This window comes from Papilio xuthus, unplaced genomic scaffold (genome assembly GCF_000836235.2).
Source record: "Papilio xuthus unplaced genomic scaffold, Pxut_1.1 DF826115.1, whole genome shotgun sequence".
NCBI lineage: Eukaryota > Metazoa > Arthropoda > Insecta > Lepidoptera > Papilionidae > Papilio > Papilio xuthus.
Genome location: NW_013532534.1, coordinates 1,623,578 through 1,644,614, shown reverse-complemented (window position 1 = coordinate 1,644,614; position 21,037 = coordinate 1,623,578). Strand labels below are relative to the sequence as shown.

Genomic DNA, 21,037 nt, shown 5'->3' with positions numbered 1-21,037 from the left:
ATAAAAATTAATAATTTGCTACTAACCACACCTGGATGCATTTCCACAGTCATACCAAGAGCTTGAGGGATAACAAGGATGTCGCTAAATATGATTGAGGCATCCAAATGTTCATAGCGTCTTAAAGGCTGAAGTGTAACTTCGCAAGCCAGTTCAGGAGTTCGACAAACTGTAAAGAAGTCATGTTGCGCTCTTACTGCCTGGAACTCCGGCAGATAGCGACCAGCCTGACGCATCACCCATACCGGTACTTTATCTACTTCCTTGCCTGTAGCTGCTCTTAACAATCTATCGTTTTTCAATGCGGGAAAGTCCTAAAACCGTAGAATATTCTGTCTATAAAAGCGTTACACAATTATATTAGAGATAAGGTAGTCTAAAAATTAAAAAATAAAGTTCTCTAGTGTCTTACTAAAAATATGTTTGTCATTGGTTGAAAATTTATCTTTGAAATTTTATGCGGAAACTAATAAACGACTTACCTTATTTGAATAAACCATTTTATAATTTGGGTTTTTATTTAGTACCTATTGTGTATAGTATATAAATATACTTTACAAGTCTACCCCGCTAAAAGTTATCAACTGTTATCACTTTCGCCGGTAATTAAAACTCATTTAAATGAAAAAGTCATTCAAATTGTCTAATCATGTCATGTTCAAGTTTTGACAGACAAATAGTGTTTCCACTAGACAAAAACAAATTTCCCTATATTTAAACAACTCGGAAGTGGAACTGTTTTAAATTGTAATAAAAAATTTATAGACCTTTTTATTTAAAAAAAAAATTAAAAAAATTTAGCCACGTAACGAAGATATCTGGTATACTTTCTGCTTTCATACCTAATTATCTAGGTTTACCCAAGAAATTGCTATAAATAAAGAAGCTGGAAATACCGCCTCAATAAATGTCATGTTGTGAGTTGTTGCCAGTAATGTTAACTATGGTATTAAAATTGTTAATCATTCAAGATACGAGATGGCGTGATTTAATATTTACGATGTTCGTGTATAAAAGACAATCATGATATGAATAGGAACTGTACGAATATGATCTTTGCTTCCATTTACATGGCGCTAGTGCCATATGTTTACGAAGAATGGTCAAAATGAGTGATCACGACCCTCAGGACTGAAGAAACGGGGCAGAGATAGAGTTCTGTGTTAATTTTTTCTAGGTTATTCTGCAGTAGAAAGTATTTAAATACCATTACTTATTATTTAGATATCCAAATAAGAAATGAAACGGAGTAAAATGTCGCACAAATCCTTACGTTTCTTATCATATGTACGTTATAAATTTTTTATCCGATTCCGTTTCTTATCATATGTACGTTATAATTTTTTTATACGATTTAGGTTTTAGGCATAGTCGTTGAGCTGTTTTTATAATTTTGCAGTTGCAGTGCTTGACCGAATTTAACCGAAATTCGTCCAGATTTTGGATCTGGACGAATTTACGTACCGCCATGTACCAACCATGTTTCATATCAACCTGTTTTCATATTATATAGGTAACTAGTTTTTTGTTTATTTAAAAATCACAAGGAAAAATAAAAATTCGTAGTACTACTTTGATCTTTTTCTTTTAACTTTTATTTTCTATGTGATCTTCAAAGTTTACTGTAAGTTCTGGAGTTTACTGGCAAATCGGCCGATGAAGTAAATAAAAACGCGGATTACGCGGGATCGCGGACGCGTATTAATATCAAATAAACATTTGGCCTTCATGCGTTTAAAATTATGCTACATAAGCCTTGTGCCATACAGTAAACGAGTATTTTAGTGCATAATGTTAACTAACCTAATCATTAACCGCAAAAAAGAAAAAATCGAAAATTGTTGCTTTAAGCCATTTACGTAGAGCAAATCGTTTTATCCAACTTTCTTCTGCTGAAAGAAAACATCGTGAGTTAAGTACATATCTGCCAAGAAATTCAAAGGTATGTGTGAAGTCAACAAACCCGCACTGAGCAAGCGTGGTTAACTATGAACTAAACTAACCCTGGAAGGCTCCGAGCCGTTCGGTTCTGAGGGAGGTATGAGCTGACAACCTACACGTACAAGATCCGATTACCTACATTTTATTTGCATGTTAGGTATTACGATACGACTTTATTGAACTTGCATAATTTTTAGTAAATCCAGAGTAAGATACAAGGGATTTTAACATCCAGCAGATTAATTAATTAATACTGATTTTGATTGCTTCATAGAATTTTTATTAGAAATAAACAGAGTAACGTATGCATGGGTCCACTATGTCAGGTCTCGAGTGGTTCAAAGTTAATCCAATAAAAGGATAAAAAGTAGATAGGGTCGTTAAATATACAAAGTTTGCGAGTGGAGCGTTCGTATCTACCTGCCGTCGCATTTCTATCAAAACGTAAAAAAAATCGAATGAGAGGGGTCCGCCATACTTTTTGTTAACGTTCGCAGCGACATAAGACGACCTTTCACTGCGATGTATTTTTTGTGTATCCAAACCTTTATCCCGGTCTCCTAATAAACTTTATTCGCTTCGAATGAACAGTGATGCAGCTATTTTGTTAGTTATGACTTGCGCGCTTGTTCTTCTCCATCGTTCTATAGATTTGCTTCGCTCAAAGTCGATTTTCGATTTCTTACAGATATTGACTTTTTTACCGGAATATTATTCTATTATGTTTAAAGTTTCGCTTGTCCGTATATAACATGTATACACGGGATTTAATAATATTTAGCAATGTTTCACAAATTCAAGGTTTTTTTTAGATAATTCGGAACAAAATAGCTATTCTTTAGTTCTCTATTAAATTTATAATTACTAATTAAATTATAATTTCTGGAACAATAAAATCGTTCAGAAATCTTTTGTAATATACATAGAGTCAAAAGAGAATGTCTTTAAAGTCGATATTCAATGTTGTAAAAACGTGGGGTACTTTTAACTTCGCGAGATATCAAAACAATATTTTTTTTATCTCAATGCAAGTCGCAATCCGCAGGTGAGTGGTGACCCGCGGACACAGGTGCCGTTGTGACTTGTGCATTCTTTGTGTTGCGGTGAGATCCTATACACCCTATTCATCATACACACTCACACAAACAACATTATAAATTCCATAATCTTGCCGATTTATACCTGGTACATTGGAAAAGCTGATTGATTTTAACTAAGAAAGACATGAAGAACAAAGTTAATTATTCATATTTTTTAATACTAGACATAAATAGGCAAACGGCCGTCTGATTTCCCGAAAATAACGAAGTGACCGCTTTACATAGTTTTTTTTACTTGTTTGTCAATAGTGTGACGTTTCAAAGTAACCAGTGTTTCATACTGCAAAATAGCAGAAATAAATTGCTGAAATTGATGCTCAACAAAAAACAACAGGCGCGTTTCCTATACAACAGTCCAATACGCCGCGAATTTGAAATTGGCGTTAAAAAACCTCTGCATAAAAGTAACAGTGAAAACGGAACATTTGATCCCAACACTATGTACTAATCGCTATTTTAGTACATAATAAGATGGAGATGTCACGAATGTTTTTACTATTAAATATTTTATTTGACACCATTATTATTTATTTCTTTCTATAATTAGTTTTCAAAATGTTTTAGCTCCTGGACTATATATTATCATTTTTTCTAAATCGAGTTAAATTAGTTATGATATATTGCAATATAACGGTGTTGTGGGAACGTATCTAATGCTATAGATCAAAATGGTAAAAGAAAAGAAGATTACACGCCCTAATTTGGACAGGACCGTTAGCACAAAAAAAGTTTCGCGTTTTTTATAACACCAAGATAATGGACTACGTTTCTGCGATTTATTTTTTCATATAGTTTTTATGCAAACCGATTTTGAAGTTCAGTAGGCCCAGCAGGTACGATAAAATGCCTTGTCCTGATATCTTTATTTAAAAAAAAACGGGAAAACGACCTAGTGATAAGATTTACAAAAGTTAATGTATAGGTTTAATATATAAAAAAAATCTCCCTCTTTTACATTGTTGGTTTCATACATCTATTACTTCTAAATTTAAAAAAAAATCTACAACATTCTTTATTTGCATATCTATAAATCTCGATTTATACATATGAAAAAATCCACATTTAAATGCAAGTATTAAAACTTTTTACAGTATTGGATGCATAAAAAATAATACGTACATTTAACAACATCACGTCAAGTAATAAAGTTAAAAACAAAAGAGAAACATAAAAATGTTTAATCAAATTCATCCAAGAAAGCATGAATGTGCAAAATAGTGGCAGACTCAATGACCTGCGATACAATTCGTGAGATAATACGGTCTGGGGCTAGCGGACTGTGGTCATGACCAGCTTATCAGACTAAAGCACGAACATTTTTATATTTTTTAAATATAATTTTCTATTTCACACACATTATGCCAACCAGTGTTGTATTCAAAATAATAAATACTTCGACCTTTTTACTGTATTTCGTAGACTTCATTGATGAGGTATGGGTATGGGACAAATTCTAAAACTTATTATTTATTTGGCCTTTGGCCTTTCTAAATGCCTTTAAAAGCCTTTAGTTAACTTAATTTAGTACTTTATTTTTCGTAACCGAACTACTTAAGTCTTCGTCAAGATTATTTATATTGTCTTTTAAAACATCGATTTTGTAAAAATATTTAAGGAATGTTATACTGATTTGTAATAATATCTTAGGAGCAATTAATTAGATTGTAACAAATATAAAAATGTTGGTTTCCGGCGTCAATGAAAGCAATATCTGGTTGGCGGTAGGAGGAGGAGGAAGGTGCAAGCGAGTGCGGTGCAATAGCGAACAATTGTCACTAATGCAGGCCTCAATTTATTTACGAGACAGCGGCTAGGGGCGCATTGGAACATAGTCGTTAAACTGCGATGGAATAGATAACATATATTTATTATTTTTATATCTTCATTTTATAAACTTGAGTATCCAAGCTGGAAACAAAAAGCGTCTAGCTTAGCGTTTGAGAGCTAAAACACGTCATAGCTAAATAAAATGATAGAGAAAGCTAAATTCTCTAAATTTAGCTCTGTGCAATTATCAAACCTTTGATTAAATTGTGAACAACCTAAGTGGTTGCGATCGTCGGTTATGCACGGAAAGGCGAACAAAAGTTACAGATAAACGCTTGCTAATTACGAAGCAGGGAAAACATTGTGTTCTATAAAACTTGATAGCCTCGTTGCAATTCATAGTACGAATCACAAATAATTCATTAACATTACAAAAACAGAATAAAGATTACAATAGGCAGTTTAGCGCGTACGTGAACGATTAAGATTCTCAGTGGTTCGGATCAACAGCCTCTGAGACCTTAGGCGAAGGTCGATGGCGGAAGCGAGCGCAGTTTTGAGCGACTCCAAGGTTTTCCTTGTGCGCGCGCAAGAGGAGGACATTGACTCAAGCATTGTAAACAGTTCCTTATCTGAGCTTCGCTGCCTCGCGATGCCAGCGCCCTGACGACTGCACGCAGCTTTTATCTAAAACTAAATTGTTACCAGTTGCCGTCTTTATAAGGCGTGCATAAGGGTTTGATGACCTTTAGCCTTCAAACACTTCAAGATACTTATAAAACTTTTGTTTAGTTATCCTAAAGTGGCTGGGACTTTGCTTGCAGAGGGAGTAGATTATTTTCTGGCGCAAAACAGTACAAACTGTTATGTCAGATCAAATGCAACGAAACCGAAACGTAATAATGTCATGTGTAATACAATATGCATTGAAAATACATAGTTATACCAGGTGAAGATCCTCTCTAATTACCTATGGGTACATTCTTATATGTTAATTTTATATTATAAGTCACAAGGGCACTCAAAAACTTATAAAGTTTGAGATAACAAAAGTGAAAAGCAATAAAGAGTTGGTATAAAAAAATGTCGCTGCACTTGCCAACCAAAAGGAAGGTCGTTAATTCAAGTAGATTAACGTTTATATAAACGGAAGCATGGTCTTGGCCGATATGATCTCGGCACTGGGCGGGTGTACAGATAACAAACCGCCGTTTGATATAGCCAGTAATTTAGAAAGTAGTTTTTTTTTTCATCGCAACCAGCTGCCCACCCATCAAATGTGCATTGTGCAGTCGGGGGTTGCTCGGACATAATTCGACGAGTCATCATCGTGAAACGTTTCGTAGGTCAACGATGATTGATCAGTGAATGACTGATCAAAAGATTTGCTATCTAATTTTTTATTGTTTACGCTCTTTCAATAAAATATTACAGATGTTTTAGACAGCTTTAAAAAGCTCAATAAATACTAATAAGGAAATAAAACATCTGCACTCTTCCATTTGAGTCTTATTTGTCTCATAATCATAATACCACTTAGAGACAAAATTAAACGGACGCGTTCCTGTTTGCGCCACTATAACAATGGTTCTTATTATGAAAGCTAACTTACAAACTTATTGAATTCCATTAAACAAGTCCACTAATACAGTGCAAAATTGTATGTTCTTTAATTACTTTTGGTGTGAGCTTCTCGAATTGGAATGTGTAAATGCAAATGTTCTTTGTGCGAGACCGATTCGTTATTGTGTCCGAAATAATTAAATTCATGAAAAGTATCCGATTTTAAAAACGATAATTTGCAATGGCCTTTATATTATAATAAGTACGTTAACTTTTTTGCATTTTAATTAAGGTCTTACGCTAAAAAACCGACAACAATTGTTGTTTTTTAATGAGATGCGTTTTGATTAAAGGCGAAGACGCGGTCAGTGAGGGGCGAGGAGGTGGGGAGGTTCGCGTAGGCGCGGACGCGGAGAGCGGGCCGCGGCATCGGTTCGTTTTTTAAGTTTTTTTGCCGGCCTACCCTTGCCTTGCCGGTTGCTGCGCTCATAGCTCGCAGCTCACTATGTGTAAGATCGTTTTGCTTTATTTTCATCTCGAGCGCACGACTTGCAGCGCTCGCTTGCAGGTAAATAACGTCCTCCTTTTTCTTATTTGTTTTGCTGTGGATGGAATTTTATACGGCCTATTCAGGACTGCAGCTACGACGTCAAGCTATTATTTTATAGCTAGTACTTATACGTATAAAGTTTATACTACACAGGTATGAAAAACAACAAAGCATGATATGATTGATTCGATTCTCCAATATACTATAAATTTAGGAAAAGACATAGACAGAAAAGCATTTTACTCGCTACCAAAACTGACAATAAAATCCAATCTTATTTGATATGATGAGCACATAGCTTAGCATGCATTTTAATGTAAGGTACAAACAGTAAACATGTCAACTACGATTGGAAGAATCGATTTTCATTTAAAGAAATTAAAAATTTTAAGAAGTTAAAAATTTATGAACCAAACTTAGTCACAGTAAGTATTTACTTTATGAGTTCATTATAGTAAAGCAAAGTTTCAATATAGCAATATCTGAACTTTAACCAATACATAACATTACCTTAAATTTAAATTCACACAAAGGTCGGGAACAGGAAAGGCGGGCGAGCATGGAGAGGGGTTACTTAAAAAAACTTTACATAATCAAATATCCTTCGGTCGGCGCGGTTCGTTTAAGTCTCGGCGGGAAACGGCGATTGACCAGGGCCGTCTACGATCCTATAAGAAATTCTATTGCATTACACACAACACAAGCAGCCGAGTCGAGCAGTGTGCAACGCGGCCCGGAATCCGGGTTCGGGGTGAATACCCTCGTGTCACTAAAAACTATTTTCAAGGTTAGCATGGCGTAGAGGGGATCGTCGCGGGCGTGCGGCGCAGGGCACAGGGCGAATTCGGCGCGGTGCGGGCGCACGCGGGGGACGGGGAAGGAGCGCGCGAGGAGAGGGCGGCAGCGATACGCGGACGCGCCGAAATGCTGATAGCCCTCCTCCTCCAGCATCTGCCCGCGTACCCCGCTGCACCGTGCTCATACTTCTAGTTAGGTTATCACGTCAAAAGCTTACCTAATTGAACCACACTAAAGAATATCAGATAAATGTCTCGTAGACATTTTAAAATGCAATTGAAATGCATTCGAGCGTCGAGATTCGTGACCTACCTCATTTTAGAGACAACTGTGCTCCAAAAAATCGACGCTACAATTATAGGAATATAAACACAATTGGTATTAAATTTGTGTTTGCGACTAGATTTGACTCGAGCATTTGAAATTGCGATTTTACATGTCAACAATTATTAAAGGGGAGACAATGGGAATTTACCTAAGATAGAACACTTCGAGATATTGGGATTACATTAAAGAATCCACTAGCATCCCTGAGGTGGGCTAATTTTAAGATATAGTTTCTTAGGCTGAAACAATTAACTTTTGTAGACCTATTATTTGCCGAATCGAAGTAAAGGCTACGCAACTGCTACGAATTATCGTGTACATTTAATTAATTTACTAGTGTTTTTATGACTGATAATATTGCACAATTTCTTAAATACAAATCTGAAATGTGCAAGAGGCTATTTCAAGCGCTTTACGCTTAATAGTGGTTGATCTACGCTTTATAAAAAGTACGGATACATTTTTTGTTGGCACGATTCTTGTGCGTTAATTAGAAGGTAAAGGTACGGAGGTGAGTATTGCGGCGTATTCCGTACGGCATATCGCAGGGCTCCCCTTCGTGTAATTCGCCATTAGTCGACGTTTGCACTCAGCTTTTTACCTTAATGAGCTTCCCCCAGCGCCTGATCGCGGCGCCCTCACGCAACCCATACGCATTTTTGTGCACCCAATGTTAAAACGTGAAAAATTTAAGACATTCGACCGCTAATGGTTACTAAAAGTATACAGTTTTATTTGGATTATTTCGATCCTTCACATATTCATATATAAATAAATTTGTGTGCTGTTTTGTTTTATTTAAGTCAAAAATAACCTTTCATAACCTTTTTGGGTGTTAATGTTTTTACTAAGCATCAAATATGATCGAATCTGATTCTTAAAAATAAGCAATACCTACTAAGATTTATATTTCAGGTTTTTGGTGCAAACAATAGATAATAAAGGAGGTTGACGATATATTGACAAGGAATCCGTAACGTTTGAGTTCAAATGAATTCTCGTATCTAACTCGGTTACAAGTTGAAACGATATTGGCTTTAAAACTTTTTTAATTGCAAATTAAAATGTAGGTATAATACTAGTAATAATCTATGTAAAGAAAATGTTAATAGTTAGTTTTCGATGCAGGAATCACGATGGTTCAACGCGATGAAAACGCATTATATGACGCGATGGACCTAGTCAGATTTTAAGAAAGGGACAAAATTATTTTTGTGACTCTTTGCTGTTATTTAATAGCAGAACAGATACATCTATTGGTTTTCATTGCTTAATAAAGAAAATAGTACTTAATTAAATAAATATATTTATTGACATTTTACAGGCCCGTACTGGTGACCAATGAACCAGATTAATTAGATAAAAACATGTTTTTCAATTTAAATTTTAAAATTTATGCATTTTCGTTCCAAAACATTTATTATTTCAAACAGCCATAGCGATGGTGCGATAAGAATGTGGCTGTAATGTTGACGCGGCTGATTCATGCAACCTATGACACATGGACTATTTTTTAATTTTGTCTTATTTTAAGAAAGCGAAAGTTTTACGTTAGCATAATTAAATATAAGAAAATCTTAATAAAAGAAAATCGTCAAGAAAGGTACGAAATAAGATCTGATTTTATATCAAAAGCTAAATTAGCTAGAATTAGATTGGTTGGGAATGTACTATGATGTGTAAAAAAAAGAAAAGTGCACTTCAAAAAATTTCGGATTAGACAAATCATTTACTACTACTTATTTGCTGTACTACACGTTATTTGCTCTACATAATTTTTGAAAACATGCACTGAATTTATAAGAAGAATTGTACGGTAAGCTATGAACAAGCAAGAATTGTTGAGTGACTATTCCTTTTGCTGCAACATCCAATTTAAATCCAATAGAATTCTCATTAGAACAACAAAATGGCGCGAAACAAACCAATGCTGCTTAAAGTATGATAAAAACAGAGAGGTAATGGGATTTATTTTGCTAGCGGGTTATGGGATTGCTTGTTTAATAGGCAAATTTCAGTTTCATCGTGTTAATAGACGAAAATTTAGTTCGGCGTTCGCGGCGCACGTAACAATTAAAGTGGGCAGCGGCAGGATAGTGCGTGCAGTGGAGTGCGTGCGATAGTGATCTGCCCCTTCCTTGCCCCCTACCCCTCCCGTGCACCTCCAAAACAACATTCGAAGTATTCGTGAGCGGGAGGGTTTTTTGCGCGAAGCCCAAGGGTGGCGGAGCGCAATCGCCCGCCAACGCACAAAAAATACTATTAAATAACTCAACAGAACCGCGGGGCGGATTGTGCGTGATCGCGATCCGAATTAACGCTGCCAACAATGTCGTTTATACTTGTATTATACACATTGACTCCTTGCGTAATGGGCAGGTGTTGAGAAATGAATATAACATGGCTAAATTAATTGTTTAGTAACCTACTTGATTTAGCAATAGAAGAGTTTGAAAAATAATACTAACTGCTTGTCGTCAGAAATTACAACATTGCAGACTGTCTCAAGAATCAGACTTGAATGGCCATAAAGTGAGGCTGCGGTGCTCGCCTCATGAACATGAAGTTTAGATTTTAGCAATTTCAAATGGTAAGTGTAGCTTTTGTTACTATTATTACCTATCAAAATACCTTAAATTACAATAAAAGTTCAGAATATTTTTGACAGGATTAATTTGCTTTAAATAACTAATTGGGTATTTAAATTAATGAAATTTCAAAATAATAAATTTAAATTACAAAAAATTATCGATCGTTGAGTCCGTCCCTGTGTCAACCTGCTTTGTCAGACGTTAAAAAAAACAACGTAAAAACTCGCGACTACACATACTATACATGCGACCAGTGAGATTTCCCGCCAACACGTCTGCGATTTACTTTCTAAATCGGCTAATGTTTTTTTGTAAATTAAGTCCAATAAGAATAACGCTGTTAAAAACCCGGTTAAAAATATTAATTCCCAGTTAAAAACAGTTTAATTTACATCTTACTTATATTATAAATGCGAAAGTTTAGATCGATAAATGGATGTTTGATATTACGTATCTCCAGAACAGCTAAATTGATTTCTCTGAAAAGAAAAGATGTAGAACACTAGTTAAGTTGGTTTTAATAGAGTCTCGGACAAAAGCTTTGATTTAATATTTTTCTACATAATCTTATTGCTACAGGTACTAACAATAGATAAAGTAATAAAACCTATATGGTCTTGAAACATTTTTATTTACGAATGCTACCAAAACATGGATACGATAATTCATTAATAAATTATCAATGCCCAGACCTACCCGAAGGAGTAACCGATATCTGGGATCTGTAACCAAAACATACTCATCTTAATGCCTATATTTAGTTACAATCTTACTGATAGTTACCATTAAGAATAAACAAATTGCATCAGAACGCTCCTGCTGTACAAACCTCGTAAAACAAAATCGATTTTGGATTTAAGAGATCTCACTTCCTACGCCATGTGCAATGCATAAAATATATTTAATAATCACAGGCAAAACATTAAACACGCATGTGTTAGGTTTTACAGACTTTAACAACCCTTTTTGCGATTAGTTATATTTATAGATTTTTATACATGGTGATATTATTCATAATAGTAAAAGTTTTGAAAAGGTTTTTTTTATATCACAAGGTGGCAAAGGAGCGAGCGGCCATCTGAAATCGCTGAAATAGTGAAGTGACCGTTGCCCATACACATTCACAATTAATTATGTGTCTCCGTCGATTTAAGGTAGGCAAGATTAAATCGACCGAGAAGAGGATGCACAGAAAGAAAATATTTTCCCTTATCATGCATCCTCTCATCCGGAAAGTCCACTTCCCATCCTTTTCTTATAAGTAAAAGGGAAGGAAGGAAAACTGGACTAAATTAGGCCTCCGGGACGCACACTCATCAGACGCAACGCGGAATTGCTTCCACTTCACGCCTGTCTTCTGTGTGGTCGTGGTATATCAACGGGCGAGCCGAGCCAATTCGTGCGAAGATGTTAAAGCGGGCTCTACCACTGTTAAAAGTAGGTAAAGTTGTACAGGATAGCATTTGAATAGTTAACCTTACCTATATTTCTGAGATCAAAACCTCTGTATAAAATATATCCTTCTCATTATCATTTACAAAACAGTGATAACAATATGTTTTAAACGGAGATCTTGGCGTCAGAAACCCACGGTTAGTGGGGTAGTGTGCACAATTTTAATACTTTATTAATAAATAAGAAAGTATCATAACAAATATCTTTATTAAAAAATCTATACACATGTTGTGGCTCCTCGTGCAAATTTTGAGAAATGTCATTAAATTTGACATTTTTGTCATTAACTGAGTTTGTTAATGATTGCAACCCAAAACACATGTGAGGTATTCGATATTCTTTCAACAAGTGGGAAACAAGCCGTGTCAAATGTAATGACAGCTAGTTCATTAATCACTCAATTATACGTTAACTTAAGTTGGAAAAAAGTATCGCAAATCCGTCTTAATTGGTAAAATATCATTAATCTTTAAGCACCGACATTTCGAGAACATATGCAATTTAATATGGAGTGTTTATTCAATACTATTTAAATATTTTAAATGTTAGAGTTAAATAAACATTATATACGAAAATTACAAAATATTATCATAATTTGTCATTTTAATTTTGCTAGTACATCTTTTGTAAATCATCACCTAAACTAAACAATTCAAGCAAATATTTGCACATATAATATTTTACAATTTAGCTAACGTGTTTTAGTTTCCGCTCCCAAACTGAGATAATAATTTTTACATTAAAGTTACAGCAATGGAAACGCACTGTATAGTACTAATGTGTATAGAATCATGACATAGTGGCCGTCATTACGTGTGCCCGCCAATACCGCGCTTTTGCATTTATAATTTAGAACACGTCAATGTCATTACGTCGTGGTCGTGACGGGCAAAGTGGCGCGAACCGATCCGCTTCCAAGGAAATTGAATATCTAAATTATGTACTTGTTACCTTGTAAATTATAGATAATTTTATACAACCTTATACTTTATACCCGGGGCTTTTAAACACCTGCTGATTTTGCAATTACACATAGTTAAATCATGGCGAAACGTATGAAATATAACAAGTAGTTAAATATTTAGATGGATTTAATTGTTTGCAAGTTAGCGGCCAACCTTCAAGACTGAACAGGCACTAGATGAAGAAGAATTGTTTGCAAATATACGCATAAAGAAAATATTAAGAAGTTAGTTATGGAGTATATTCGTTGTCGCTTTATTCATTTTATTGTGTTACATAACTGTTTATTTACCCTAAGATTGCTTCATTTATATCGCTAGAAAGAAGAAAATATCAGTGCATTTTAAATTAAATTGCCAGTAATTTACATTTATTTCTAGTCGCTCGACAAATAACATTGTTGACTACAATTACTAACATTTGTATGACGTTGTATATGGCCTTTGATGTACAATGTAAATAATTTGTTTGTCCTCAATCACATATATATGCATGCACTTTATTTATGTAGGCAATTAGTTTATTGAAAAGCGAATTTCAGTAAAATGTAGTTTATTCCTCGTTCATGAGTTTTGTTTAATTTCCCTTCATCGATCTCTAATAGAGTAGACCTTGACATTTTATTGATCGGTACATTTCAATATAATACTTTCTTTGCCTTTAGACATATACAGCGAGTTCAGGCCGCTTGCCACCATATGATATAAAAAATTAATAGAGAATATTTCTCTTACTTATGCGTCCTCCGTCAAATCCTCTTTCCCATTTTAATATCATAAGGTGGAAAAATTGCGACCGACCATAGATCGCTGAAAAAGCGACGTGACCGTTGCCCATAGTCATACGTAATTGCATATGCGTTGCCTACCTTTACTCGACGGAGAAGAGGATGCTCAGAATGAAAATATTTTCCCTTCTCATGTATCCTCTCATCCAGAAAGGACTAAAATTAGACTTCCAGTATATACACTCATCAGACGAAACGCGGAAATACTTCCACTCCACGACTGTCTTCTGTGTAGTCGTAGTATTGTACCTAGCGTGTCGGGCCCTTGGTGTAACATATGTGGTTGTTACTGGCGCTTATCAATGTTAACATACCTATAAAAAAAACCTTAGACTAACCTTAACTAAACGGTGACCTTTGGTCTGTCCAGTGTCGGATCGTGCGAAAATATCGATTGTATTTTATCTTATCGTTACCGCCAGCGTGTCGCGTCGTGAAATAGGGACAGAGTACACGCAAGCAACTATACTACCTCGAGAATAGAGAGCTAAAGCGCATGCGTTGACATTATCAGTGCATTGGATAAGGATAGCTCCGCCCTTTGCGAATTATTTGCAAGCGAATATACACAGTCTTGTTAATGATTTTGTGATTGAAAAACTTGAGGAAAGTGAAGGGGCGTTTTAGTAGTAGACTGACATTAATTCGAATAATATACTCATAAATCACAGAAGCACAATACGGAAAATACATATAGAGAATAAGTTTATAAAGACAAAACTGTGAAAGAAGAAAAAGGTTGTAAATTTTTTAATGTGTTTTATAAATAAGTAATTGTTTCGATCAACGTGGCATAATTTTTAATAATATGATCGTTTATTCTGGACGCTACTAAAATCGCTTATGAAAATAATAACTTTCGTTTGTCTGACCCAATACGAATATAGCAAAGAAATAGCAAACCACTTCCATTCTTTACGGAATATTTCTATCAGACGAAAGAACAAACTTGTTAATTTATTTTTGCAAAATTACTGCATACTTTAAAGTGATCACATGATTGAGAGTTTGAAATTAATTATAACAAGTTTGTAAGATCAATTGAAAAATGTTTGACAGTAAAATTATAGGAATCTATTAAATTCTATCGTACTGGATTATTCTTAAGCGAAAACGCGCCTTTTACATGGTTAATTGTTTATGCGTTGAACAGATTAAAAAGTATTCATTTAAATAAAGTATATATATTCGTGAAAGCAGTTATATGAACTAGTTTGCGGCACATTCCACCTGCTATATAATCCGCGCTCTTTCGCAACTGTACCTATCAGTATCTATGTCATAGCGTTAGAGCGGGACGGGCTTATGACGCACCAAAGAGTGCGAGGGAGGGGACGGGAGGACCGGAGTCGCGAGAGGACGGAGGGGCAACGCCGTACGTACGACGTTATCTGTTCGCGAATATTCTTGCGCAATGTACAACAGGAAAAATAGGTTTCCATTAAACATTAACAACTTATTTAGCGTTGCAACACTAATATGGTTTATGTTATTTTATGAAAATATCTTGCAATTATCAGCGCTTGTCTAATGGAATCGTTTAATTTTAGTTTTAACGTTGAGGATTGATTTTGCGACGCTAATCAATATGTTGCGAATTTGATATGTGGACTGTACGCGGTTGGCGCGGTATTTGTTAAGACATTTGAGCGCTCAATACCTACAAATCTGATTCAAACTTTCTCATTGATTAACATTATGCTGAATTTATTCTGATAAAAACTAAAGTGGGTATGTATTTTTCCGTTAAACAACAACTTAACAAAAAAAAACGACTTAGGGCATTATAATTTTATATGCCAATTTTCATGTTGCGATGAAGTGGAATTAACTAGCGTAACTTCTCTAATTTAGTTCAATAATAATCTAAAAGCCCTTTAACCTACAATCTACATAAATCCCTTGGATTAATCGAATGTGAATTTATAAATTTAGTGTAGAGTAGGTAAGTATAAAATATTGTAAACAAGTACTAAAGATTTGATCAGATATGGAATTAGCTTTTTTCGTCGCTTTACTTGGTCTTCATGCGAATCGATACTGGTGGTAATCGGGTTATTCGCGGCTTGTTATCGATATGCCGTTAATCTGTGGAGCGAGGTGGGCACCGCGATGGCCGCCGCTGCCGCGAGTCAACATGTTACGAAAGCGCGCGAACAGAAGGCACTGGATTCGCGCTCCATTACCAATAGGGTTGTACCTTGTGACCATCATGACATGATCTCAAAGAGAATTTTTCAAAATATGCTTTATAACATTTACAACACGGAAACACAGATAAGGGTAATTATGATCTTTGCATTCATGTCTTTGTGAAGCAGATTATATAGCTTAAAAGAGAAGTAAAATTATTCGTAGAAATTACATTTTTATGTTATAAATTAATGGTAATCATTAATATCAAAATTACGTAGTTGTGAAATGCTGGGAACAAAGAGGAGATGAACATTCAAAAGTGTTTTCACGGCCGAAATATCTAGATTACTACATTGGAAAATGTTGTTTAATAGTATTTTAATTTGTATCTATAGGTATGTAAACCTAGGTTTGACAATTTATCACAATTAATCGGAAAACCTCAACATAACAACTTGTTAGTTTAACATTTCGTGAAGTGGCTTTACGATCTATGAATAGTTAAATACAAATTATTTGGCCATTTCAATGCCAACCTTCGGAATTTAGTTGGCAGCCCTAAAGGCATCGGGCGCGCCGTCAATATGGCGGCCGTGCACGTCCACAGAGTCAATGGCCTCCAATGGGCTTGCGCAACTCCACGCGCGAATCTCAACACCAAAACAAAGTCTTGGCTTCGCTGGTGTGCCGTTTATGCATGCACACACTAACACTTGTGCTACATACTTACAAGCTTTTATTATATGTGTGATGTGAGTAGTGCGCATGTGTGTGTGAAGGGCTTCTACTAGTCGACCTGACTGATTAATTTTAAATTAAAAAGTTGCCATGAATTAGGTACTTGTGTGTTATCGAAGGATTTTATGTACTTTAACGAACCGTCAACTTCAATTGCCATGGATACATAACATTTTGTATTTAATTGATTAGGTAAAAAAAAATATTCTATAAAATATTCTAGCTATTATCCTGCCATTTTCTTGCTACAGTAATGAAATAAATGTAATTAAAAGATATTAATCGTCAAATTATAAGTCTGTCGTGTCAATTTTATTTTCTATTCTTTTTATATTTTAAAGTACTTTTCGTAAATATCTGTGTTTACATGTCGGTTTACGGATTTAAAATAGCAATAGCATGGAACGTTAATAAGGGCTATAAAGCTAAATAGGTCAGAATAATATGGCGACAATCAGCGCTCGTATCGCAATAAACAAGTCAAACGAGGTCCCGTTAAGAATGGCACTGTTGATATTCATCTAACGTTGTTTTGGCCCGGAATGCGCGACTGCCCACTATACTATGCGGCTTGGCGCTTTTTTTTATAACATATACCTACAAACTAGTACAAATCAACATTTTTTAGTGTAAAATCTTTCGTATAAAAAGCATTAATTTCATCCCTTATATATTTTTAATTAATATTATAAATGCAAAAGTTTGGATATATGCATAAATGTTTGTTAGTAGGTATTGCCAGGACGATTCAATGGATCTCGATTAAACTTGGCACAGATGTAGAACACAGTCTGGAACATAGACTACTTACTAAGTTTTTTAACAGGCCAGACGGAGTCGCGGGCGACAAGTAGTTCATGACAAAAAACTAAAAAACGAATAACATGAAATAACGAAATGTCACGATTGTGTCTGCTAAAGAAAAAAACTACAACAAAAAAACAATATTTTCACTTTTCCTTGTATTCATGGCAATGGTTTGGTACCATAGTTGTTACACTGAGTTACAAAAATAATCTGTTGTAGATGCAATATGTCATCATTATTCCATAAAGTTTCCTAGCTTTCAAACTCGGTGACTCAAAATCTGCCATTTGTGTTTACCCCATTCAGGTGAAGAAGATTTAAAAATCTAATTCTATAGCTTCGTTAACATTAATCCATCCGTAAAGTGGGTAAAATTAGGAAGCTTTATTTGTTTGGGGTTCGCACGCCGGTCGTTGCTATAGCAACGTTACTCTGCGATTTTAACCCAAAACGATAAAATATTGGGGGAAGCTACTACTATTCTTAGTGTAATTGTTCAATTAAAATGTATAACAAATTTTGCGTGAAATAGCTCTTTTACAACTGATTGCACTTCTATACAAAAACGTAACCTAAAGGCCCGGTAGCTTAAGATTAGGAGAAGAATATAATTTACTGAGCTCGCAAACTTTTAACTACGCATGACAGAATCGTCTAGTTTTCAGTGAACATTAAAAAAGCTGTTTACCGAAATTATTCTCGTATTTAGGTCACACTGGCAATATTTAAAATTCTGTTAGAGACCTTCGCGGTAATGACGGTATCTGAAAAAAATCTCTAACCTCTGTTGCTATAAATTTCGTGTTTTTCCTCATTTACCGATTGAAAATAATATTTCATTGTCTTATGTTATGATAAATTTTATTACTAACATTAAAACATAATTAAGGATTTCTATAAACATTTTACGCATCGCCATCTAGTGTTATCGACCTTTATTATTTTTTTTTAAACCGGAAATCATAAGTACAAAGGGAATGGTCGACCTTATTCTGTGACATTGTAAATCCATAATTAAATATCAGAGTACAATCATTTTGAGTATTTCTCGAACGGGATGTACAGATTATACGTGTGAATAAAAATGCTTTTGTCGATAGGTTACATAACTTATACGAATAAAAAAAATTGTAACAAAATTTTGTCTTAATGCAAAATACCATACACCCAGACTAAAAAAACCAACAGTGAGGTAAAAACTTTCTTGTCTTTCTAATTTCGAAACCAATTTAAACCAACAATCAAAACGTATGATTATTTAAGATTCAATAATTTCAAAATACTTGCAAAAATAACATTAGTTTTCAAAATTTCCCGCAATAGCGCTGTGTTCGCATTTCGAATAAAACCTCTATGGAGGATTCGTGAAGTTTATTTCCGTAGCAACGTCATCGGCTTTCGAGCGTTGTATACGTGCATGCGAATCGGAAGTGTGCGCCAGAGGTCGCGCCGCGCCGCGACACGTGTAAGCCTTGCGCAACCCAGCCTCGCGAATACATTGTACGGACTTCTATGAACTGATAGCGGGTAGCGAGTGGCCATTGCTCAAACTTTAAGCGGAAAAAACATATTTTTTTCCTTCTATTCTAGCAGATAAATTGATTGAGAATGGAAGCTCTGAATCTAATCTGAAGTCCAAGGCACGCCACTGTTTTTTTTGCAACCAATAAAATTGATTCCATTTTTTTTTCATGAGAAATTTATATATGTATTTTAAATCACTAAACATTAATTATTAAAGTAAATAAATTTATAAAAACATATTTCATATTTTGATGGTAAATAAAAAATATGTATAACTTAATATCACAGTCAATATTATTTACACAACAAAATATTTAAGGTTAGTGATGTGCTAAGTGGCGTCAGTAGCGAATCAAAGGGCCTCGCCGATGTCTGCGGAAGGTCGGTGAGACCTCGGTTACCTACAGCGTTAGCATTGACGAGCTCTTATGCAAATTCAACGCTCGCCTCCAAAGTATGAATCCGCCCGCGACGTGGGTAGTGCTGCCGACAAGTACTTACATAACATAATATCACGGTCGAATTATTAAATATAAAGATTAGCTGAAGATTTAGCTGTAAATGCAAATAAAATCTGGATATTTTGACAAGAATCGCCTGCGTCTAGATATACATCAGTGATTCCCAAAGTTGTCCAGGTCTTCTTAGAGTCAACGAAAGACCCGGCGTAGTTGCACAATGGGATATAAAATTTAGATTGCACAGAATTGGTCTACGAAATTACGACATTCTCTGGTACATACCTTATATCCTTTGTACCGGATACGGTATAGTTTGCATCTTCAATGAAAATTTTTACAAAATTTCAATGTCAATTGAAAATTGTCCTTAAAACGCGCAAAATAAACATATAATGAAGCTGATTACTGAAGGTCCATCTTCAATAAGTATCAGTTTAACACATCGTTTCCTAGCACCTTGATGTGCGCATTGAGTGCCGCTGTGCTACTCTCAAGGCGCCTGTTCACATCACATACAGATACAAGATTTTCCTCTAATTCGTAACTAAATATAATCAAATATAAGGACAGTACCATCAAGTACATCTAAAATTGTTTCGAGGCCATGATTATTCTGCGTTAACTTTGAAGATAAGGTGCCACATATAGAATTAGGTTTTCTTATAGGACAAGTGCAAACTTTTTGTAGAAACAGATCAGAATAATTTCAGAGGACCTAGCAATTAGTATTAAATTTGTATAGCGCCTTTCACAAAGACAAATCTCATACAAATTTCATCATATTTTATCGATGACATTACGAAAGCGCAAATCGCATATATTGCAGTAAATATTTCAATCACTTACAAGAAGTTCTTAATAAAATTGTCCCGGCTAGGCGGCTACAATACTATATTTTGATTTACTTCGTTTGAAATTATCATCGGGAGGACTGTCAGGATTGAATAAAACGCTATAAGCTACAAGTAGTCATGACTGGCGTAACGACTGCTATCAATAGCTCCTCAACATTCAGAGTACTGTGACTGATATGATCAAATTTTAGCATAGAAATGAGAGCAAATATGTTAGTGTGTACTGTACTGGCACACAAGCACAAGGCGGGCGGTTCAAGGCGAGAGCCCTGCGCGCTGCAAAGGGCCGCGCCGGCGTCACGCGCCGCCATTGACCCACTTACACACACGCGCGCAGCCGTGTGCGCACCGCGACGTATGCTCGTCGATGAAAGCCCAACGCGACGCCCGCACCTCACGTATGCTCTTGTTATATACCACATATAAAGCAGAATACATAAATATATACATAGGTATATACTCTACTCTGCTATTGCTGCGAATATTTTCCAATACAAAAAGCTAACTTGTACTAAATTTAGTATTTTAATGATTCATGCGTTAATCGCATTTTGCACTCTGATGAGTTATAAATCTTCACCACAAGTCTACCTAGAGGTATATTTTAGTAAGTTTTTCTTAAAAACTTGCAACTCTACATTTCTAACCTCTGCTACTACTATCTCCTATTAAAAG

The 21,037-nt window shown here is 35.2% G+C and overlaps 1 protein-coding gene across 3 annotated transcripts in view; it reads right to left on the bottom strand.

The window, feature by feature from the left end:
- Positions 1-21,037, bottom strand: part of Urod (uroporphyrinogen decarboxylase) — a 67,208-nt gene that overhangs the window by 2,047 nt on the left and 44,124 nt on the right. For 2 of the 3 annotated variants that reach the window (XM_013319830.1, XM_013319832.1), the window contains one exon: positions 27-314. In XM_013319830.1, coding sequence (XP_013175284.1) covers positions 27-314 — 288 coding nt within the window. Of the gene's footprint in view, positions 1-26; positions 315-482; positions 669-21,037 lie in introns of those variants that run through there. The other variant, XM_013319831.1, reaches the window with a different exon arrangement.